Genomic DNA, 16,374 nt, shown 5'->3' with positions numbered 1-16,374 from the left:
TTTAAGTCTTTCGCGTTGTCATAACTTTTGCAGAATACTACTTACACTCATGGTTTTATCCTAAATACCCTAGAAAGAATTTTTAAAGGGAACCTTACAAAGGAACGCTCTCTTTGCCCAAAGGTGGGTTCATAATGTAGTCCTTAGTGATTGGTTTTACCCACAGCAGAACCATAAGTAAAGGTGCCAAGAAGTTTATATGTAGCAACGTTCTGAAAGAAGAGAAAAAAAAAAAAGGGTAGGGAACGAGGTGTTATTAAACACAGAAAATTACCATTCTGTTGAAACTGGTAGTACAGATTCAAAAGGAGTCATCCAATTTTAAAATACTAGGGAAAAGTAAATAAGAAAATTACTCTCCTATTTCTATAAGTATGACTTAAGTCTCAACAAAACAGGAATATAACATACTATGAAGTCACACTGGCTGTGGTTAAAAAAAAGCGCGCTTAGGAATAAATCAAGTTTTTAGATATTCCAACAAACTAACTAAACGAACTACATGCATTATACCACACTAGAGTCACTTGTTGAAAATTTGCGTATGATGGCATAACACAGAATCGCAGTAGCCATTAAAATTTTAATCTAGAGGGTCAGTATCTCAAATGGATAATTGTGAAATATATGCTGCTATATTAGTGAAAGTTTTTTGGCTTAATTAAAAACATAATCAAATTAATTTCTACTATGTATATGGACCAGGGGAAATACTTCTCACGGGTCAGATTTTCCAGTTTAATGCAGATTTTTAGGTAGGAACCTCGACTAAACGTAACTTGCATCCATTTGAAGATACTCTGACAAAAAAAAAAAAAAAGAGCGAGAGAGGAAAAAAAAAGAAATCTACTCCATTTCAAACACGCTGAACTCCCTATATATTAAACTATACAGTTAATGTAGAAGAAGCTCTCTGAGTACAAAACAGACGTTAGCATTTAAAAAAGGAAATAGTTTTCTGTAGTTTTTCTTGAAATTAACATCCTTCATCTGAACCCCTATCATCCGAACCCCAAATCCCTGCCATTTTTCATTACTCAAATGAAATGAAAACACAGTTGAAGACTTCAGTGCTGTAGATCTGGTGTTGCGCTAGTAGCACTTCCTCACTAACAGTTTCAGTTTGTCTATATTTCCATCTCCAACGAGACTCCTTCTACACTATAGAGAAAATAATGAAGTAATCAAATTATTCTAAAAACACAAGCCCTTACTGATTCAAACTATCAAGCTTCCTAAACCCGTTAAAACGTTTGCATGTTTCAGAAGATGTCACCACACAGTTTAAATCATTGGTTTCATATGAAGAGAAAAGCACTGCTAGTTACGTAGTGTTGCTAGGGAACACCACAGCACCAAGGAACAGTCCAAAGCATTTCAATAACTTGCGAAAGGATTTTACCTGAGCTTCCACTTTATTTAAGACCTCCTGCCAGGCTAATGGACTGGAATGTGCCAAAGGGTGGCAAGAATCACTCGCTGTTTATTTGACTTGAGGGAGAAAGACTGAAAGACTCTTGAAGCAGGCTCAGAAAAAAAAAGAGTGAATGTGTAGGGAAGTGGTACGAATGGATTAAGAGAACTCCAAAGTACATCCAGGGGAGAAAGCTGCTGCTAAAGAAAAATCAAACAGGCTACTGGAATTAACAGTGACACCAGGTTATTTTTATTTTACTGTGCACAAAAACTTATTCCATGTTTATAGAAGTAAGGATCACTGTTATCATTTTGGCCAAATTACTGAAGTGGAATTTTATCATCTACCTAACCTCCAATTTTTTAGTCATTGCTCCCATAACTTAAGTCTCCCTTTCTGTAATTATAGCTTGTGCCTTATACTCTTTACAAATGTATGACCTTGTATTTGACTGCAGGGAAAGGCATTGTTTTCCTGCACCCAAACTAGAGAGCTTTGTATCAGTGACATGTCATCCTCATTTACTACTCCCCTTTAGTCACTGTCAAACTACTGCAAACAGTCAATAATGATCTACTCATTGATAAAAACACATCACTTAGGGCAAATACTGATCTCTTCAGAGCCCATTAGAAACAATCGCTCAGCAATGATTCTTTGTTTATAATTGCATTACCTAATTACATTGATATCTAACCAAGTTTTAATCCATTTAATGTCATTTTTATATTGTTCCATTCGAACAGGCGAAGTATTGGTAGACTTTCAAAAAAACTTGCTTGGTGCTGCACAATATTATCTTTAATAACAAGCTCCAATTTTCCCTAAACATTAAGTTGGATAAGATTTATTTTGTTCATAAACGCAGACTAGTGGATATTAATTACTCTTAGTTCTTGATTAATCAGGTCTTTTTTTAGACAGTTTATATTTCTATCTAGGATCCAATGATCAAAAAAGATGTTGGAAAATTCAAGGATAGTTACAGAAAAGGCGCAAGAACTTTCAAAATATTGAAAATCATAAAATCATTAAAAATGAAAAGCTCAGGAGTTTAATTTATTTAGCTGAAAGAAGAAAAGACTAAAGAGGTGACTTGATCACATTCTACAGATAGATAGAAACTTAAGAGCAGATATAACAAAAGCCAACAGCTTGCAGCAGTAACTGGATGCATTCAACTACAATGCAATTCTAATACAGAGTAATTAATTAACATTCTACCATGAGTGAAGGATCAATTCTGAACATAGATTAATTTTTAAACTGGGTGTTTGGGGGTGAGTGGGAATTACACGCGTATATTTGTACACATACACGCGTCAGTCTGAGTAGAAATAATTGGACATGAAACAAAAATTCACATCAGAAAGTCTAATGGGTTTCTTATGGAAGTGACTACACTAAATGATCACAATGGCCTATGCTGCAGAATCTGTCATTTACACGTACTAAACATTTAGAGGTTGGGATCTATGAACGACATTTGGAGCTGTTCCCTCAATCAGAAAATGCTGAAGAGAAAGAGTTACATATAAGAAAACATTTTGTTTCCAACCTCAAGAACAGCTGAGAACAAAAATGTTCCTTTAAGCTGGTGTAAACTTCTGACCCTTATTATACATTCTGGGTCATAATAATGCAAGATATACAGAAATACTGAAAAGGACAACTTTAATTTGCCTTTCATTTTAAAGACAGAAGTTTTAACAGTTGAACTCCCTTCTATATGCTACTCTAATTTCAACATTTATTAACAAAAGTTTTTACTGAGTTTTAGATTCCCTTTAAACGCGTTTCCAGTTTACTGCCTTTCTGAAGCTATTTCTCCCTTTCAGTTTTTTCTTTGGATCTTACTCTAAACTCATGAACAACGGCAAGATGCTCATCTAGAAGAACAACAGAAAAAAAAGTTGTGGCTGCATCTCCTCTTCCACACAGCTATTTGAATTTCCAAAAAGATATAATGGGAAAAAGGAAGCAGAAACACTCATACTGTAGCAGAAACGGTCATGTTGGAGGAAAGGAAAGGAATGTTCCTTTAACCGGTACTCTAGTTAAGAGAGACAATGAACGTAATAGACTGGCAGAGGGCAGGTTGAGCAGAAAGAGGCAGGTGGCAAGTTTGCTGGATATATGAAAAGCAGGCAGCAACACAAGTCTTAGTCACTACCTTCTTACTGGAATAGTTTGCTTTGTTTATTTTCAGACATTAAACAGAAGTTTAAGACTGGGTAGCATATACCTATGTGTATATATTTTCTCTTACTGTGTTATTTTTTCTGTTGCTAAATTCAGAGCATCCAGATGCATTTGAGCCAGTCGCAAGCCAGGGAATGTCAAAAAAGCACCAATAAGTGAACACAGAACAGCCAGGAACAATTTGAAGGTTAGTTTAGACACAGGACCCCTAAAAGAAAAGAAAGGAAATAAGCATTTTCTGAGGGGAGGGGGGCAGTTGGGGTGGGCAAATCAGAGACTACTTTCAACTTTATCATCATCTAACATTTAATCAAAAAGCAAACAGTATTCTATGGTTTTACTCTAGAACACCAGCATTATTATAACCATTTCAGGAAATTTAAATAAAAAACAAGCAAGTCACCTATTTATTTATTAAAAAGAACAGAAAGCTCTTCAGTGTAGGAAGACAAAAATCTAAACTAATTCCCACAAAATGTTAAATTTGTTAGTAGAGCAAAAAATGAAAAATTTAATATTGTAATTGACAATGAGTTATTTAATAAAACCAGCTGGTAGAATGAATTTAGTTATGATACTTTTAATAGAAGAACAGATACATGGCAAATCTTAACTGTTCAAAGATAAAAATGGATTTTTTACTTCTTGCATTCAACATTTACCCATCAAACAGCTCTATCAAACTGTTATTAATCCAGTTATCCATAGATTTATCGATAACATAGATGTGGCTAATTAACATGTCTCTTCCAAGCAACTAATACTGGTCGTTTTAATGAACTATCTACCCAGTACCTAATAGAATTGGGAAGGGGGAAAAAAAAAAAAAAAAAAAATCAGGATCAACTGAATTACTGTATTAATAACCATAATTATACAAAAGACAAAAGCAACAAAGAAACAGATCAAAGAGGAGCAAAACGAAGTCTAGCGACCCACACGAGTTTCAGATTCTTTCTTAACCTATGTCATTCAAACTAACAAGAGACGACATTATGAACTCAATCACTGCTATAAACAGCCACAGCACTGCAAAAGTTTAAGAGAAAGAAAACGGATACTAACAGGAAAATTAGTACGTAAGTTAGTAAATTCTGAGTAGTTTAGGAAAAAACAGAGCAAAGAAAGGTTAAGAAACACATGGGATTCAGTTGAAGGGCTTCTTTCTCACTAGATTAAATATCCACATCTATAAATGACAGACTATTCTAAGTATATATATTTGAATATATACTCTGTTCCTCACAAGTTAAAAAAAAAAAAATCATAATTCTTACATAATACTTGAGAACTTCCAAAAAAGAAATTTAAAATTGTATGCCTGCAGTGATGGCATACCCCATACAAGCATTTTAGAGCACGTGTGTAAGGCAAAACCTGTAACGACGTCAGTTTCACAACAGACAAAAGCTGTCTATAAGAGTGATTGCATATAGAAGTAACACTGCAAGCTATGGAGCACTCCTTCGTCAGTCTCTGCAAAACTTGGATGTATTGTAGCAAGCAGATGTATTTGCTTAAGAGGAAAATACTATTACAACCTGAAAATATGACTGAAAGTCAAAATTTACGCCTAATTTGAATTTTATCACAGGCTTTTGCCCTCTCATGCTTTTGTATACCACAGAAACCGGGGAGAAAAAAAAAAAAGTATATCCTGATTTAAGCAATCTTTTCAAAGAAGAAGGAACTGTTTAAGAATTACAATGAGCAAGAGGTTCATAATTTTGAACTAAACTTCATGGCCTGCAACCAAACTGTTAGGATAGAAATTGTATCAGAATTAAAAAGAGAAAACACATATGGAACTTAAGTTATTTGCAAATACTGATGGATGACTTTCATTAATCCACACCTTCACATTAATACAGGAGTACAAGCATATACAAAAACAATGTATGCAACACAAATGCTTGCTAAGAAAATGCAAGTGGTTCAGTTATTAATGCAACATAATGAAGACCAATGTATTTCCAGAAACTTACTGGGATTCCAGACCCTGCTTTTCAAGAAACTGCATAGCGCTTTCCGAAAAATTTGAGAATCCTGCAGAGACACATATATTATATGTATTTTATCACAGTAGAAACACAGAACCTCTTTTTTGAAATAAAATGCTAGGTAACAGAACATCTTTAAAACAAATTTTCGTATGTCTGCCATAGCTCTTTCATGTGCTAATTAGCATGCCACAATGCAATAAAACTTGGTTATTAACATGAGCAGTCTTTGAAAACATCTCTTTGATATTTGTACATTTCATGAACGTGAATAAAATTTACATTAATTTAAGAACATAAGTAATTTTTTTCTGTAGAGGAGCTTCACTTTACTACGCAAAGTAAAATGGGTTAAAAATAAAACTGGAAGGCAAATATAATTAACAAAATAAGCAATCTAGGCAAAGACTACACTACGTAAAATAAAGCAGGGAAAAAATACAGGATATCCTTCAGAATCCATACTCCAAAACAAGATTTCCTAAAAATGTATCACAGAAGAGTTTTAATGCCGATATTCTCAAAAAAATACTTAAAGGCTTAAAATTAAATGTTCAGGTCATATAATCAATAGGGCTATTGCAAACACTGAAGAAAGTTATTACCTGATTCCAGTCCAAATTCTAGATAATTTTCTGTTACAATCAGGATTGCCATTGCTTTCACAAAGAAGAAAAAGCCAAAGGTGACGCACACTGATCTTTCACCTCCATCCTCTACTTTGAAATAATGGGTGGTCAATGAAAACAGTATCTTACTATACAAGAAAAAGGTCAAGGAAAATAGAGTTTGTAAAATAACTATATTGAAGAATTATAACACTGGATTTTGGTCATCTATAGTAAGATTGTTCTTCTAAGAAGCACAAAAATTAAAAAAGTAATATGTTAGGCCAATTTGAGATTAATTATGCTTTACAGTATTGGGAAAGTTTAATAAGCACAGACACACAGTCACATAACAGGTAGCTAGGAATACACTGTTCTGGAATATACTTTTGTTTTGATTTAGGCTTACTGATAGCCAAACACGACAATATTCACTATCAATCAGGGAAAATTAAACCAGTTCTGTCATGATTATAGTAATTTACAGAAGTTAAACCAAAACAAGTGTATCTTCAATATAAAGTATCAAAAGCTAAATGAAGAATGTTCCATTAAACTACACAACTCAAGATTCCATGTATTGTCATTCCAAAACCCAAAACATTACTTCTGAAGATAGCAACAGTGAACACAGGGAAGTGAATACACACTTTTTTTTTTTTTTTTTTTTTAAAAAACTACAGCGGAGCTATACATGTTCTGCCAGAAGGGACAACCCCAAGTAGATGCATTCAAGATTCTGCACTACAGAAATTCAGAGTTCAAACCCAAATATATAGCATCATTCAATTCACTGCAGGTTTGTTGCTGAAGTCACCTGGGTCAAAACATTGCTTCCGTGCTGAGTTAACTGCACACGGATGTGTGTTTGGGCACACGCATCCATCCTCACACAAAATACATGTATATAATAAAACTAGCTTTTTGTTTCTTTCAGGAGAAAAGGGTAGAAAGGTGTTCCTCATCACACACATCCCAATACCTTTTTACTGAAAAAAATCCAGACATCGAATTTTGTCTTCCCTCCTCGAGTAAAGGCTAGACATTTTACTAAAGGCTAGACGTTTTACGGAGGTAAGGTGAGGATAGACAGCTTGTTTGTTGGTAAACTAAGGGCAACAAAAAGAAAAAAAAACACACACAAGCAGTATTTTACACAAAAGCTTTTCTCTCAAACATCTGCTGAGCTTTCTTAAGTGATTAAAGCTTCTGAGTCATCACATAAAATCTGTATCCTTTCAGTTAGATTTCCTTTTCTTAATCTTCAGAACACAATGATTACTAGAAGCAGCAAAACCTTAACTCCATGTAAGAACAGAAAAACTGTACCTTTTGTTTTTAATAAACAGCAGGAAAGACAAAATATATTTTTTTTGTTTTAGAAACACTGAAAGATTTTCTCAGACACTTGCAAATATTCAAACAACAGATAGAGTAAGCTTGTGCTGTGTTTGGGGAGGCAGGGCAGGAGATACCAGGTGTACAGAGAACAGGATGCCTAATAGACACTGTATCAATGATAGGATAAAACTTGTTAAATACAAAAACTTCTCCTCACAGGGACTGTAGACCTGCCTTATAAATAAACAGTGAACAGTGGCATGGAACTGATGCTTAAGATTATTACGTGACTATTTCCTAAGCAGAAAATGCATGAAAAGATGAAACTTGTGTTTCTCTACTTTCATGTGCATGTGTTCCAGGTTTTTCAACTATTAAAACTAATCAGTCAACTAACAGCATATTTAGTATTATCTAGCAAATACAATCTATCCCTTTCCCATTTTGAAAAAAGGAGACCATATACTCTGGTATGATATCTAAGTCCTTTCATGCAACCCCACTGCCACAAATATGAACATCTAAGAGGTTGCCTGCTCTGCTATCAAGCTGTTTAAAATACGTTCATTGAATATTCTCATTTTTAATGCATTTCTAAACATAATTAGCACCAAAACTATATAGTAGATTAATATAAATTTTTCATAATATACTGTCAACTCTTATTAATAAAAGCTGTAGCCCATTATAATTGATTCTTTTCAAATGGCAAGCGATATCAAGTTCATAGTTAAATAAAGTAGTTGGAGATCACTCCAGACATTACCTGCTTTGAAAAACCAAAAAAAAAGAGAGGAAAAAAAAAAGATTAAGTGTAAACTGTACACATTTTTCCACTACACCGTAACAAAGTAATTTCTATTTGTACTTTTTTTAAATACTGGAAGTGTATTTTAGGATTTGGACTATGTGGAAATCCGTTTTAGGGAATCTATTCAATAAAAGATTTCAACTGTCATCAGTTAATCTCTCATGAAAGCATATGATTATGCCATACTGCACTTCATTAAGCAGCACATATTTAATATATGCATTGCTGTATTTCATCTATATGCAGAGAAGTATTCAAGTATGCACATTAGAGAGGCCTAACTACAGCATCTAACCTGACTCTTAACTTCACAGTAATCAGCTTAAGCTCCCTGTATAGTTAACAGAAAGAACAGGCCTCTCTAAAGGAGTACTTACCTCACCCTAAAAACAGGCACATTCTAGGTCATAGAGGCTGTGTTCTGATAAGGTCCGTTTCTCTGCACTGACCATTAGAAGAACGTTAAGACGATTTTTAAACACCTGAGCAAGATAATTCCTATCCTTCTAAATAATTTTCTCAAAATGTAACCTTAAGATATTTCACCAAAAATAATACATTCTTAGACCAAGTATCCTTACACAGTTAGGGATAATGAACACAAAACAATAAGATATTAAAGTCAAATCTTGAAGTTACGCAAAGTATTTCATAACTGTGACCAACAGTGCTACAGATTTTCAACCCCCTAGATACTTATATTTTCAACTATGAACTGCGCCTAAGGGTCTGAAAAAAGCAACTGGAAAAAAGAAAGCACATTGATAAATTCCAATTACAAAGCAGGTTCAGATAACTCTGCATAAATTAAGGATTATGCAAACCAGGTAACAGAGGGTTCCAGTCACATGTGAATAATCACCATCACTACTATTTCAGGGGTGGAGAAAAATCAAAGCATTGTGTCAAGGAAATTCGAGTTCCCTTCATGACTCCCTTTCAATGCTTGACCTACCTTTCAGGATCTACTGAAGAAACAAGCCATGAGTGCTATGTTACTAAGTTTTTTTTCCTTTTTACTTTATTTCACAAAAGGCGGTAAACTTGTAGAATTTATAGCATACACTTACTAGAAATAATTCTATCCTTAAGCTACTATAATTTTAGAATTTTTGAATCATTTTCTATACAGTCCAACAGTATTTATGCACACGGTTAAAAAGATCCACTTGCATTTCCAGTAAAATAGTCAGAACTTTCAGATTCACAATAGAAAAATCAAAGTCTTCTATATTATTTCTAATTGTAAGTATGTAGAAAAAAAATATATCCAGTTTAAGGCTTCCAGAAGTTATATCAAGGTCTGATGATAACTTTCCCTAGATCAACTTTCAACTAAGTTGAAGAAAGCCTATTGCTTTCCTTTGCTATCCCATTGATATAACTACATGCAAAGACATTTTTCAAAAGTAGCCAGTAAAGTTTCCTAATCTTCCCATCAGGTAACTCAAATGATCATCTTTTCAGATGACAGACAGCCTCACAACTAAGAAATACATTACTTTTCCTTCATCACAATAATTTTCCTAATTACCTTGCCTTTGCAACAGAAAGGATTGGATATAACACTTTACAACATATAAAAAAAATTAAATAAGATCACGTTTGTGTGTTATACAAAGACAACTGATTTAGAATGTCATTCAACTATTCTCAATGATGAATCTTAAATAGCTGCCTAAGCAGAGTAATTTAAATTAAACACATACTATTGTTAAGAAGGATCACTTTCAATGCTGTCCACCTTCACTCTGTTCTCAGACATGTCTCTCTCCCCCTTCCCTCTCCCGCAAAAAGTGCTTTGTTATCTTACCAACTCATCCTTTTACAAGTATCCTGGCTGCAACTGCTACATTTAATATTGTGAACAACCATTTAGTTCAATAAGTTTTAATTTTTGCTCTGACAAGAAGTCACCTTTCCAAATTTCAAAAGAACAATAATCAGCCACCCCTCATTAGGGACTATGTGCAACAAACTGTACAGGAAGACTAAAAGAATTTAGTAACCAGAAGAGGTGACCTACAATACAATAAGTTCTCATAAACATTAGCTACTCTTGCAAGAAATATTGCAAAGCATATTTTAAAAGCCACAAATCACATCTGGCAGGTAGAGACTGACAATCAGGGGTGGGGGGGGGGAACACTTTCGTAATATCTTCTCGTCTCCTCTTTAGCTACTGGAAAGAGCACAGTGTGCACACATCATCACCATGAAAATCCGTCAATGAAACGACCCAAAATCATACAGCCTTTCAAAAACACTAAACACAGGGTGGTACAGCAAGCCTACTAAACTGCTGCCTCCAAGGAACATATAGTCACTGAATCTGCCTCAAAGTATTGCTAAAACAATAAATAATTTAAATATAAAAAACTGTCTTATCTGCACTGTTAACCATGAGGAAACCAAGAACCCCGGAACAGCTGAGGTTGGAAGGTGCCTCTGGAGGATCATCTGGTCCAACCCCCCTCAAGCACAGTCAGCCAGAGCAGGCTGCTCACAACACAGTCCACTCAGGGGCTCGATATCCCCAAGGATCGAGACTCCACAACCTCTCCAAGCAACCACTTCCAGCGCTCGGCCACCCTCACAGCAAAGAGCTCTTTTCTTATGTTCTGCTGGGATTTCCTGGTATTGTGCCCTTTGCCTCTGTCACTGGGCACCACTGAGAGGAGCTTGGCTCCATCTCCTTTACTCCCCCTTCATCAGGTATTTATACACACACTGATAAGAGGAACCAATTTTGAATATTCAAGTGTTATATTAAGTCTAACTTAACATTTTAGCTCATTATTAGCTGCTGAGGGTACAGAAGAATTGGACAAATTCATTTTCTAACTCACCTCTCCATGATCTGCTGTCTTCCTGGCCCTTATTCAATTCCATCACTTCATCACCTCTCACATGTTCAAAAGGCTACTTTCTTCCCCAAAGCATAAGCCTGGATTAGTCTGTGAAAAATAGCTAATTACCACACAAGCCTCTATGTCCAATACTGCTTTCTCCAGCACATAAAAAGATCACAGCTGCTTGTTTCTATAGTTTGATATTGCTTGTTTCCTAAACACTCTACTTTTGTTTCCCTCAGTGTCAGAGGGGAGTTGAGCTCTTCACTGAACTTTGAAAGCCTAGTACCACCTCAGCTCCTACAACTCTACATATTTATTTTCCTATAGGCGTCATTATAAGTGTCTTGAATTTTCTCAAAAAATATGAATGCATGCATGCATCTTTGCAATAAGTGATTATTCAGCTAAGGAAGTATCAGACTAAATATATCAAAAACAAAGTGTGTGGTAGATTGCGAACTTCTGCAAATGTTTTAAATACTTGCTGGCACAAAAACCTATTCCTGATTGCCCAGCTGGGCAAAACCAATTTAGTTTAGAACCATATAAACATTATAGATGAGCACTGACTTTTTGTTCACATACATGGATTTTTTTTTCCATAGATGGTCTGGTATTAAGATTTACAAGTTACCTATATCAGCATGTACAAAGAGCACGTATAGCATATACATTATCTGACATCAGCACTAGCATATACATCCTTTATCCAAATGTTAAATATGCATTTATTCTGCAAATCAGCAATACATAGCTTTCCGTGAACTGCAGAATGATGTAAGAGCTATTTGCAACAGATAGATTGATTCAGTAAAACAGTAAAGGATACACTGCAAAGGCCAAGACAAGCAGACACCACACTACGCTAATATTCATTTCTTGTGAGGGCTTCACAATACTGTAATAGGCTTCAGTCACCACATACACAACTGTAGCTGCAACAGTGAAATCCACCAACCACTGATATTCAGGAAAATAATGCAACGCTGAAAAAAAGTTTGCAAATCTTAGAAGTCTTATGACATTTTAAAGGAAGTTACTGACATATACAGAAAGGGATGACAATTACAAGTTATTTTCAAAAGCTGCTTCTTGAGGTTCAGATTATCCAAGTTAAGAGCAACAACAAGAGCAACTTCCCCCCCCACCCAGCAACCTCTTCTTTTAACCTGAACTTCGCTCTTCACCTGTTGCTTAATACTGGATTACTGTTCAGCAATTTATGAGGCTACAAAGTGTTACTATTTTACCATTTCAGCTTTTCTACATCAACCTGCTAATTTCAAGAAGCACAGCTAATTTATATCTCAACTTCAAGGTAGAAAACGGTCCTTTACTTAAATCTAAATACAGTTCTAAGTAAGAATTTTGATTCTCTATTTAAGATTAAAAGCTCACTGACATTCATTTAATCTACTATATATTGCTTCCTCTTTCTTTAAGAAACTCAAATCTAAAACAGTGATGGTTTATTCTTCAAGATTTTGTTTGTATCTCCTGTCTAGCAATAAATCATTGTGCACACTCCACTCTGAAAATTCTGGGGAACATGATGTACCCCATGTAGGCCAGGTGATTTGCAAAGAGAGAAGTTTTCTTTCTCCCATAGATGTTAGGAACTGCAAAGATCAATTCTTGATAACAAAGCGCAGTCTGACCTTCCCAAACAACTTCCTATATTAACAAGGCTTAAAAAACAAAACAAAACAAAACATCACATACACACACAGAATGTTACTGAGCATTTCTCATTTGTCTACAAGGCAAATGAGGCCAAAAAGAAGAAACTGGCTGAATCCTGGTATTTCAAGTAAAAATCTGGTATTTATTTTGAAACAACTATTTGGTTAGATTTAATGTATGCTTGTATATATAGCTTTATAAAGATACTTAAACCCTACACTGTATCAGTATCAGCAGATGCTTGTTTTACTCTCAGACAAACACTTTAATACTATTATTTGAAGCAAATAACACTAACTGAAACTTGTGAATGCTTTGCTTGCTTACACACTAGTTTCAAAAAGCTGCGTATTTCTGTTACAGATCAAGTCTTTTCAGTACTATTTTGGACAATTTAAGCAGAGAGATCTCCCTGCTCAGCACTATACTTTCTTTCTGTATTTACGCATACAGCAGATGGATGTAAAAACATCACTAGGGAGAAAATACTATCATACATACAAATCACCGATATCCATGTATGATCTCTCTGTAACAGAAAGTTGGTTATGTTTAAAGAATCAAAAATTAGCATTATAAAAACATCTATTAACTTTCAAAACATGTAATGTTGCTTATTTCTGCAGTGCCACTTTTGTTTTCTAAATATTTTACTTCAAACTTTCAGATGTGTGGGTGAAAGGTCTAGGTTTCAATGCTACAGTATATTTCCTATTTTAGCTGAAAAGAAAGCATGTTTCGACACCTGCCAGTTGTCATTTTCTTGTACAAAGCTATGATCACGTTTTTTATGTCTGTTTCAAATACACTGAGTGATGTGATCTTTTGGTGTTGTCTCATATCGCTAGGGATGCTTGATGCAACAATAGATGTGCTTTATGCTGGATTTCACCTACTCATCCTTTTCTGTAACACTGCTATTAAGATGTCACCCATGGAACAACAAAAGGAGATTTAACCCTAATTCTTGCCTTCTCACTTCATAATCAGTTGTGCTTTTATTCTTTCATTGTCTATCAAAAAAGATATTCCAGTGTTTATCGCAAACAAACACTCGATAAAAAAACAATGTACCATAACGTCACGATGTATTTGACACAATATACTGTCATCCGCATCCACTTATTCTTACCTAGAGTGTCCCTTTCAGTCACAGACTTTGTTTCCAGATGAAGATCAATGTCTTTTGGAATGGTTAGGGGCTTGTTTTCAATATGACCATTATATTTTCTGTAAAAAAAAAATAAAACAAAACATATGGATACAAAAAAGTCAACTTGTTATTTATATAGTGACATTTCAAATTTAAGAAGCATGCAGATCACTTGTTCCCAAATGCAAACATTTTTATCTAGGTAAAAAAGCATTAACTCAAGTTCAAACATGCACATATCTTGAGAAGCAACTGGGTATGTCAGCAGTTACTAGCTTTATCTCAAAAGGCTCTGAAATACTATTGTTGCTACACATAGAGGTTTAAACAGCATCTGTATGTTGCATCCTCCTGAGAACATTTTAGGGCAGTATCAGATGGGCACCCTCTGCTCCAGCACATTAGTTTCCTCTGAAAGGGAACTGCACAGTTCAGGCAGGCAGCAACCTATAAGGCACTTCAATAGGTTCCCCCAATCTCAGTAGTCTAGTGATACGACTGCAGCTATAGAACATATCCACCCTGTCACACAAATATACAATAAAAAAATAAAAAATAAAGAAAGAAAGAAAAAGTTGAGACTTGGCCTTTGAGGTCTAGAACGGGAGACTAATCTAATCTTTTCTCTAATCTAAAGAGAAACATGTAAAATACCATAGAATTATTTCAACTTATATCCTTCTGGAGTATTTAGTTAGTCTGCATGGAACTGGTCTGAAAGATCACCTTTGCTAACCAGGGTAAAAAACTCACTTCACTACTATATTAAAATCACCACACAACCACAACAAAAACATGACATTGAAGCAGACCACAAAATGTTTTGCTAGGCAAAAAAAGAAAAAACACCAACCTCAAAACATGTAAAAAGAAAAAAACAGCAACCTCTGCCACATTTTAGAATGGCACCTCTGAAATCAGGAGAGGGGGATTTTCTATTGAAAGAAGTATCATTGGGACATAAGCATGAAAATGAATTTCAATCAATTGTGGACTTATTTTTAAAGAATCATGTCCTACCAGCTAATGTGCAAGACAAGAATTAAGATCATGTGAAAAATAATATTTATGAATGCTTTATGCTGTATTCTTAATATCCCTTAGCTGAAGCACAAAACTTTTAATGAATGAATTCCAAAAAATGAGATAGGAGCCTAAAGCATTACACAAAAAAAATCATGTGTCCAAGTCTAAGTGAGAATTCCCAAACGCTGCATAGTCACTTGAATATCTGCAGACTTCTGCGTGCTTCCCCTCCAACCCAGTTACACTCTTATGTTTTCTCCTGTGTTCACCCATGAGTACCATCATCTTGAGTGAGATGAGCATTTTGATAACTGAAGTCATCTGAGCTCAACAAAATTTGGTGCTCCTATACTTTAATTACCCTAAGGGACCCATAATCCAAGAGACACGCTCAGAACATAACTAGCATCACTGACAGCCTTTAATTCAGAGTAATTCATAGTAGCAATGGACCTTTTCATTAGCCTAACAATATTATATACTTTTTCTATTTCAGAATGGTTTGCTTTATATAATATTTATGTGCTATTGAAACTTACAGCACAATATTACTGAAGTGTAGTATGCATTGAATAAAACGGACTAGCAGGATTCAGGTTCAAACTACAGCCATTTCCAAGCCTCATTTCCAAGCAAGTTCCCTGGAACCCCTTTTGCCATTTCTATTAACTAAATTTGGAAAAGTAGTTAAGTAAGGAGCAGGTATTACATTTTATAAGAGCTTGAAAAAAAAAAAAAAACATTCTTTATCTTGAAGACACATGGGAAAAGTCAATAGATGCACCTTTATTTCAGCCTCACATCTCCTTGGCTCAAATGAGCACTGCATTCCAACACATGCAAGCTAAAAAAAAGTATATCCCAAACAAGTAAATAGGAACAATTCCTACTTTAAAATAGGCCTCTCCTCCAATAACAGCAGCTTCTTCAAAGAACAAAGAAGTACATTCATTGACTGAAAAGTATGGTATTACACATCCTATTATCACAATAGCAAAACAAAGAAAGCAGCGTTTAATTCTCCACATTACCATTCTGGTTTCTCTGAAGTCCCAGATCCACAAATAAAATTTACCTCATTACAAACAACTACATACAACTATTAAAAGTGTATTTTTAGTTACATACTTATGTACGATGACAATTAGACCACTCTTATAATAATTAAATGACCCAAAACAAAAGCTGAGTATGTAGAATCATTAAATATTAAAAAGGAAAGACTTAATTTTTTACCTCAAAACCTGGCAAATAAGGTTGCTACCCATGTAGCTTAAG

At 34.8% G+C, this 16,374-nt stretch overlaps 1 protein-coding gene across 4 annotated transcripts in view; it reads right to left on the bottom strand.

Annotated features, from left to right (window-relative positions):
• The window catches only part of LOC138064535 (transmembrane protein 161B), a 51,686-nt gene that overhangs the window by 20,080 nt on the left and 15,232 nt on the right, over positions 1–16,374 (bottom strand). For 3 of the 4 annotated variants that reach the window (XM_068927527.1, XM_068927526.1, XM_068927525.1), the window contains exons 4-9: positions 14,050–14,147; positions 12,064–12,220; positions 6,225–6,376; positions 5,605–5,665; positions 3,687–3,827; positions 99–212 (exon numbers count right to left, since the gene is read on the bottom strand). In XM_068927527.1, the coding sequence (XP_068783628.1) occupies positions 99–212; positions 3,687–3,827; positions 5,605–5,665; positions 6,225–6,376; positions 12,064–12,220; positions 14,050–14,147 (723 nt within the window). The remainder of the gene's footprint in view (positions 1–98; positions 213–3,686; positions 3,828–5,604; positions 5,666–6,224; positions 6,377–12,063; positions 12,221–14,049; positions 14,148–16,374) is intronic. The other variant, XM_068927528.1, reaches the window with a different exon arrangement.

This window comes from Struthio camelus, chromosome Z (genome assembly GCF_040807025.1).
Source record: "Struthio camelus isolate bStrCam1 chromosome Z, bStrCam1.hap1, whole genome shotgun sequence".
Classification (NCBI taxonomy): Eukaryota; Metazoa; Chordata; class Aves; order Struthioniformes; family Struthionidae; genus Struthio; species Struthio camelus.
The sequence above is the reverse complement of the archived record's forward strand: the minus strand, read 5'-3'. Positions and strand labels throughout refer to the sequence as shown.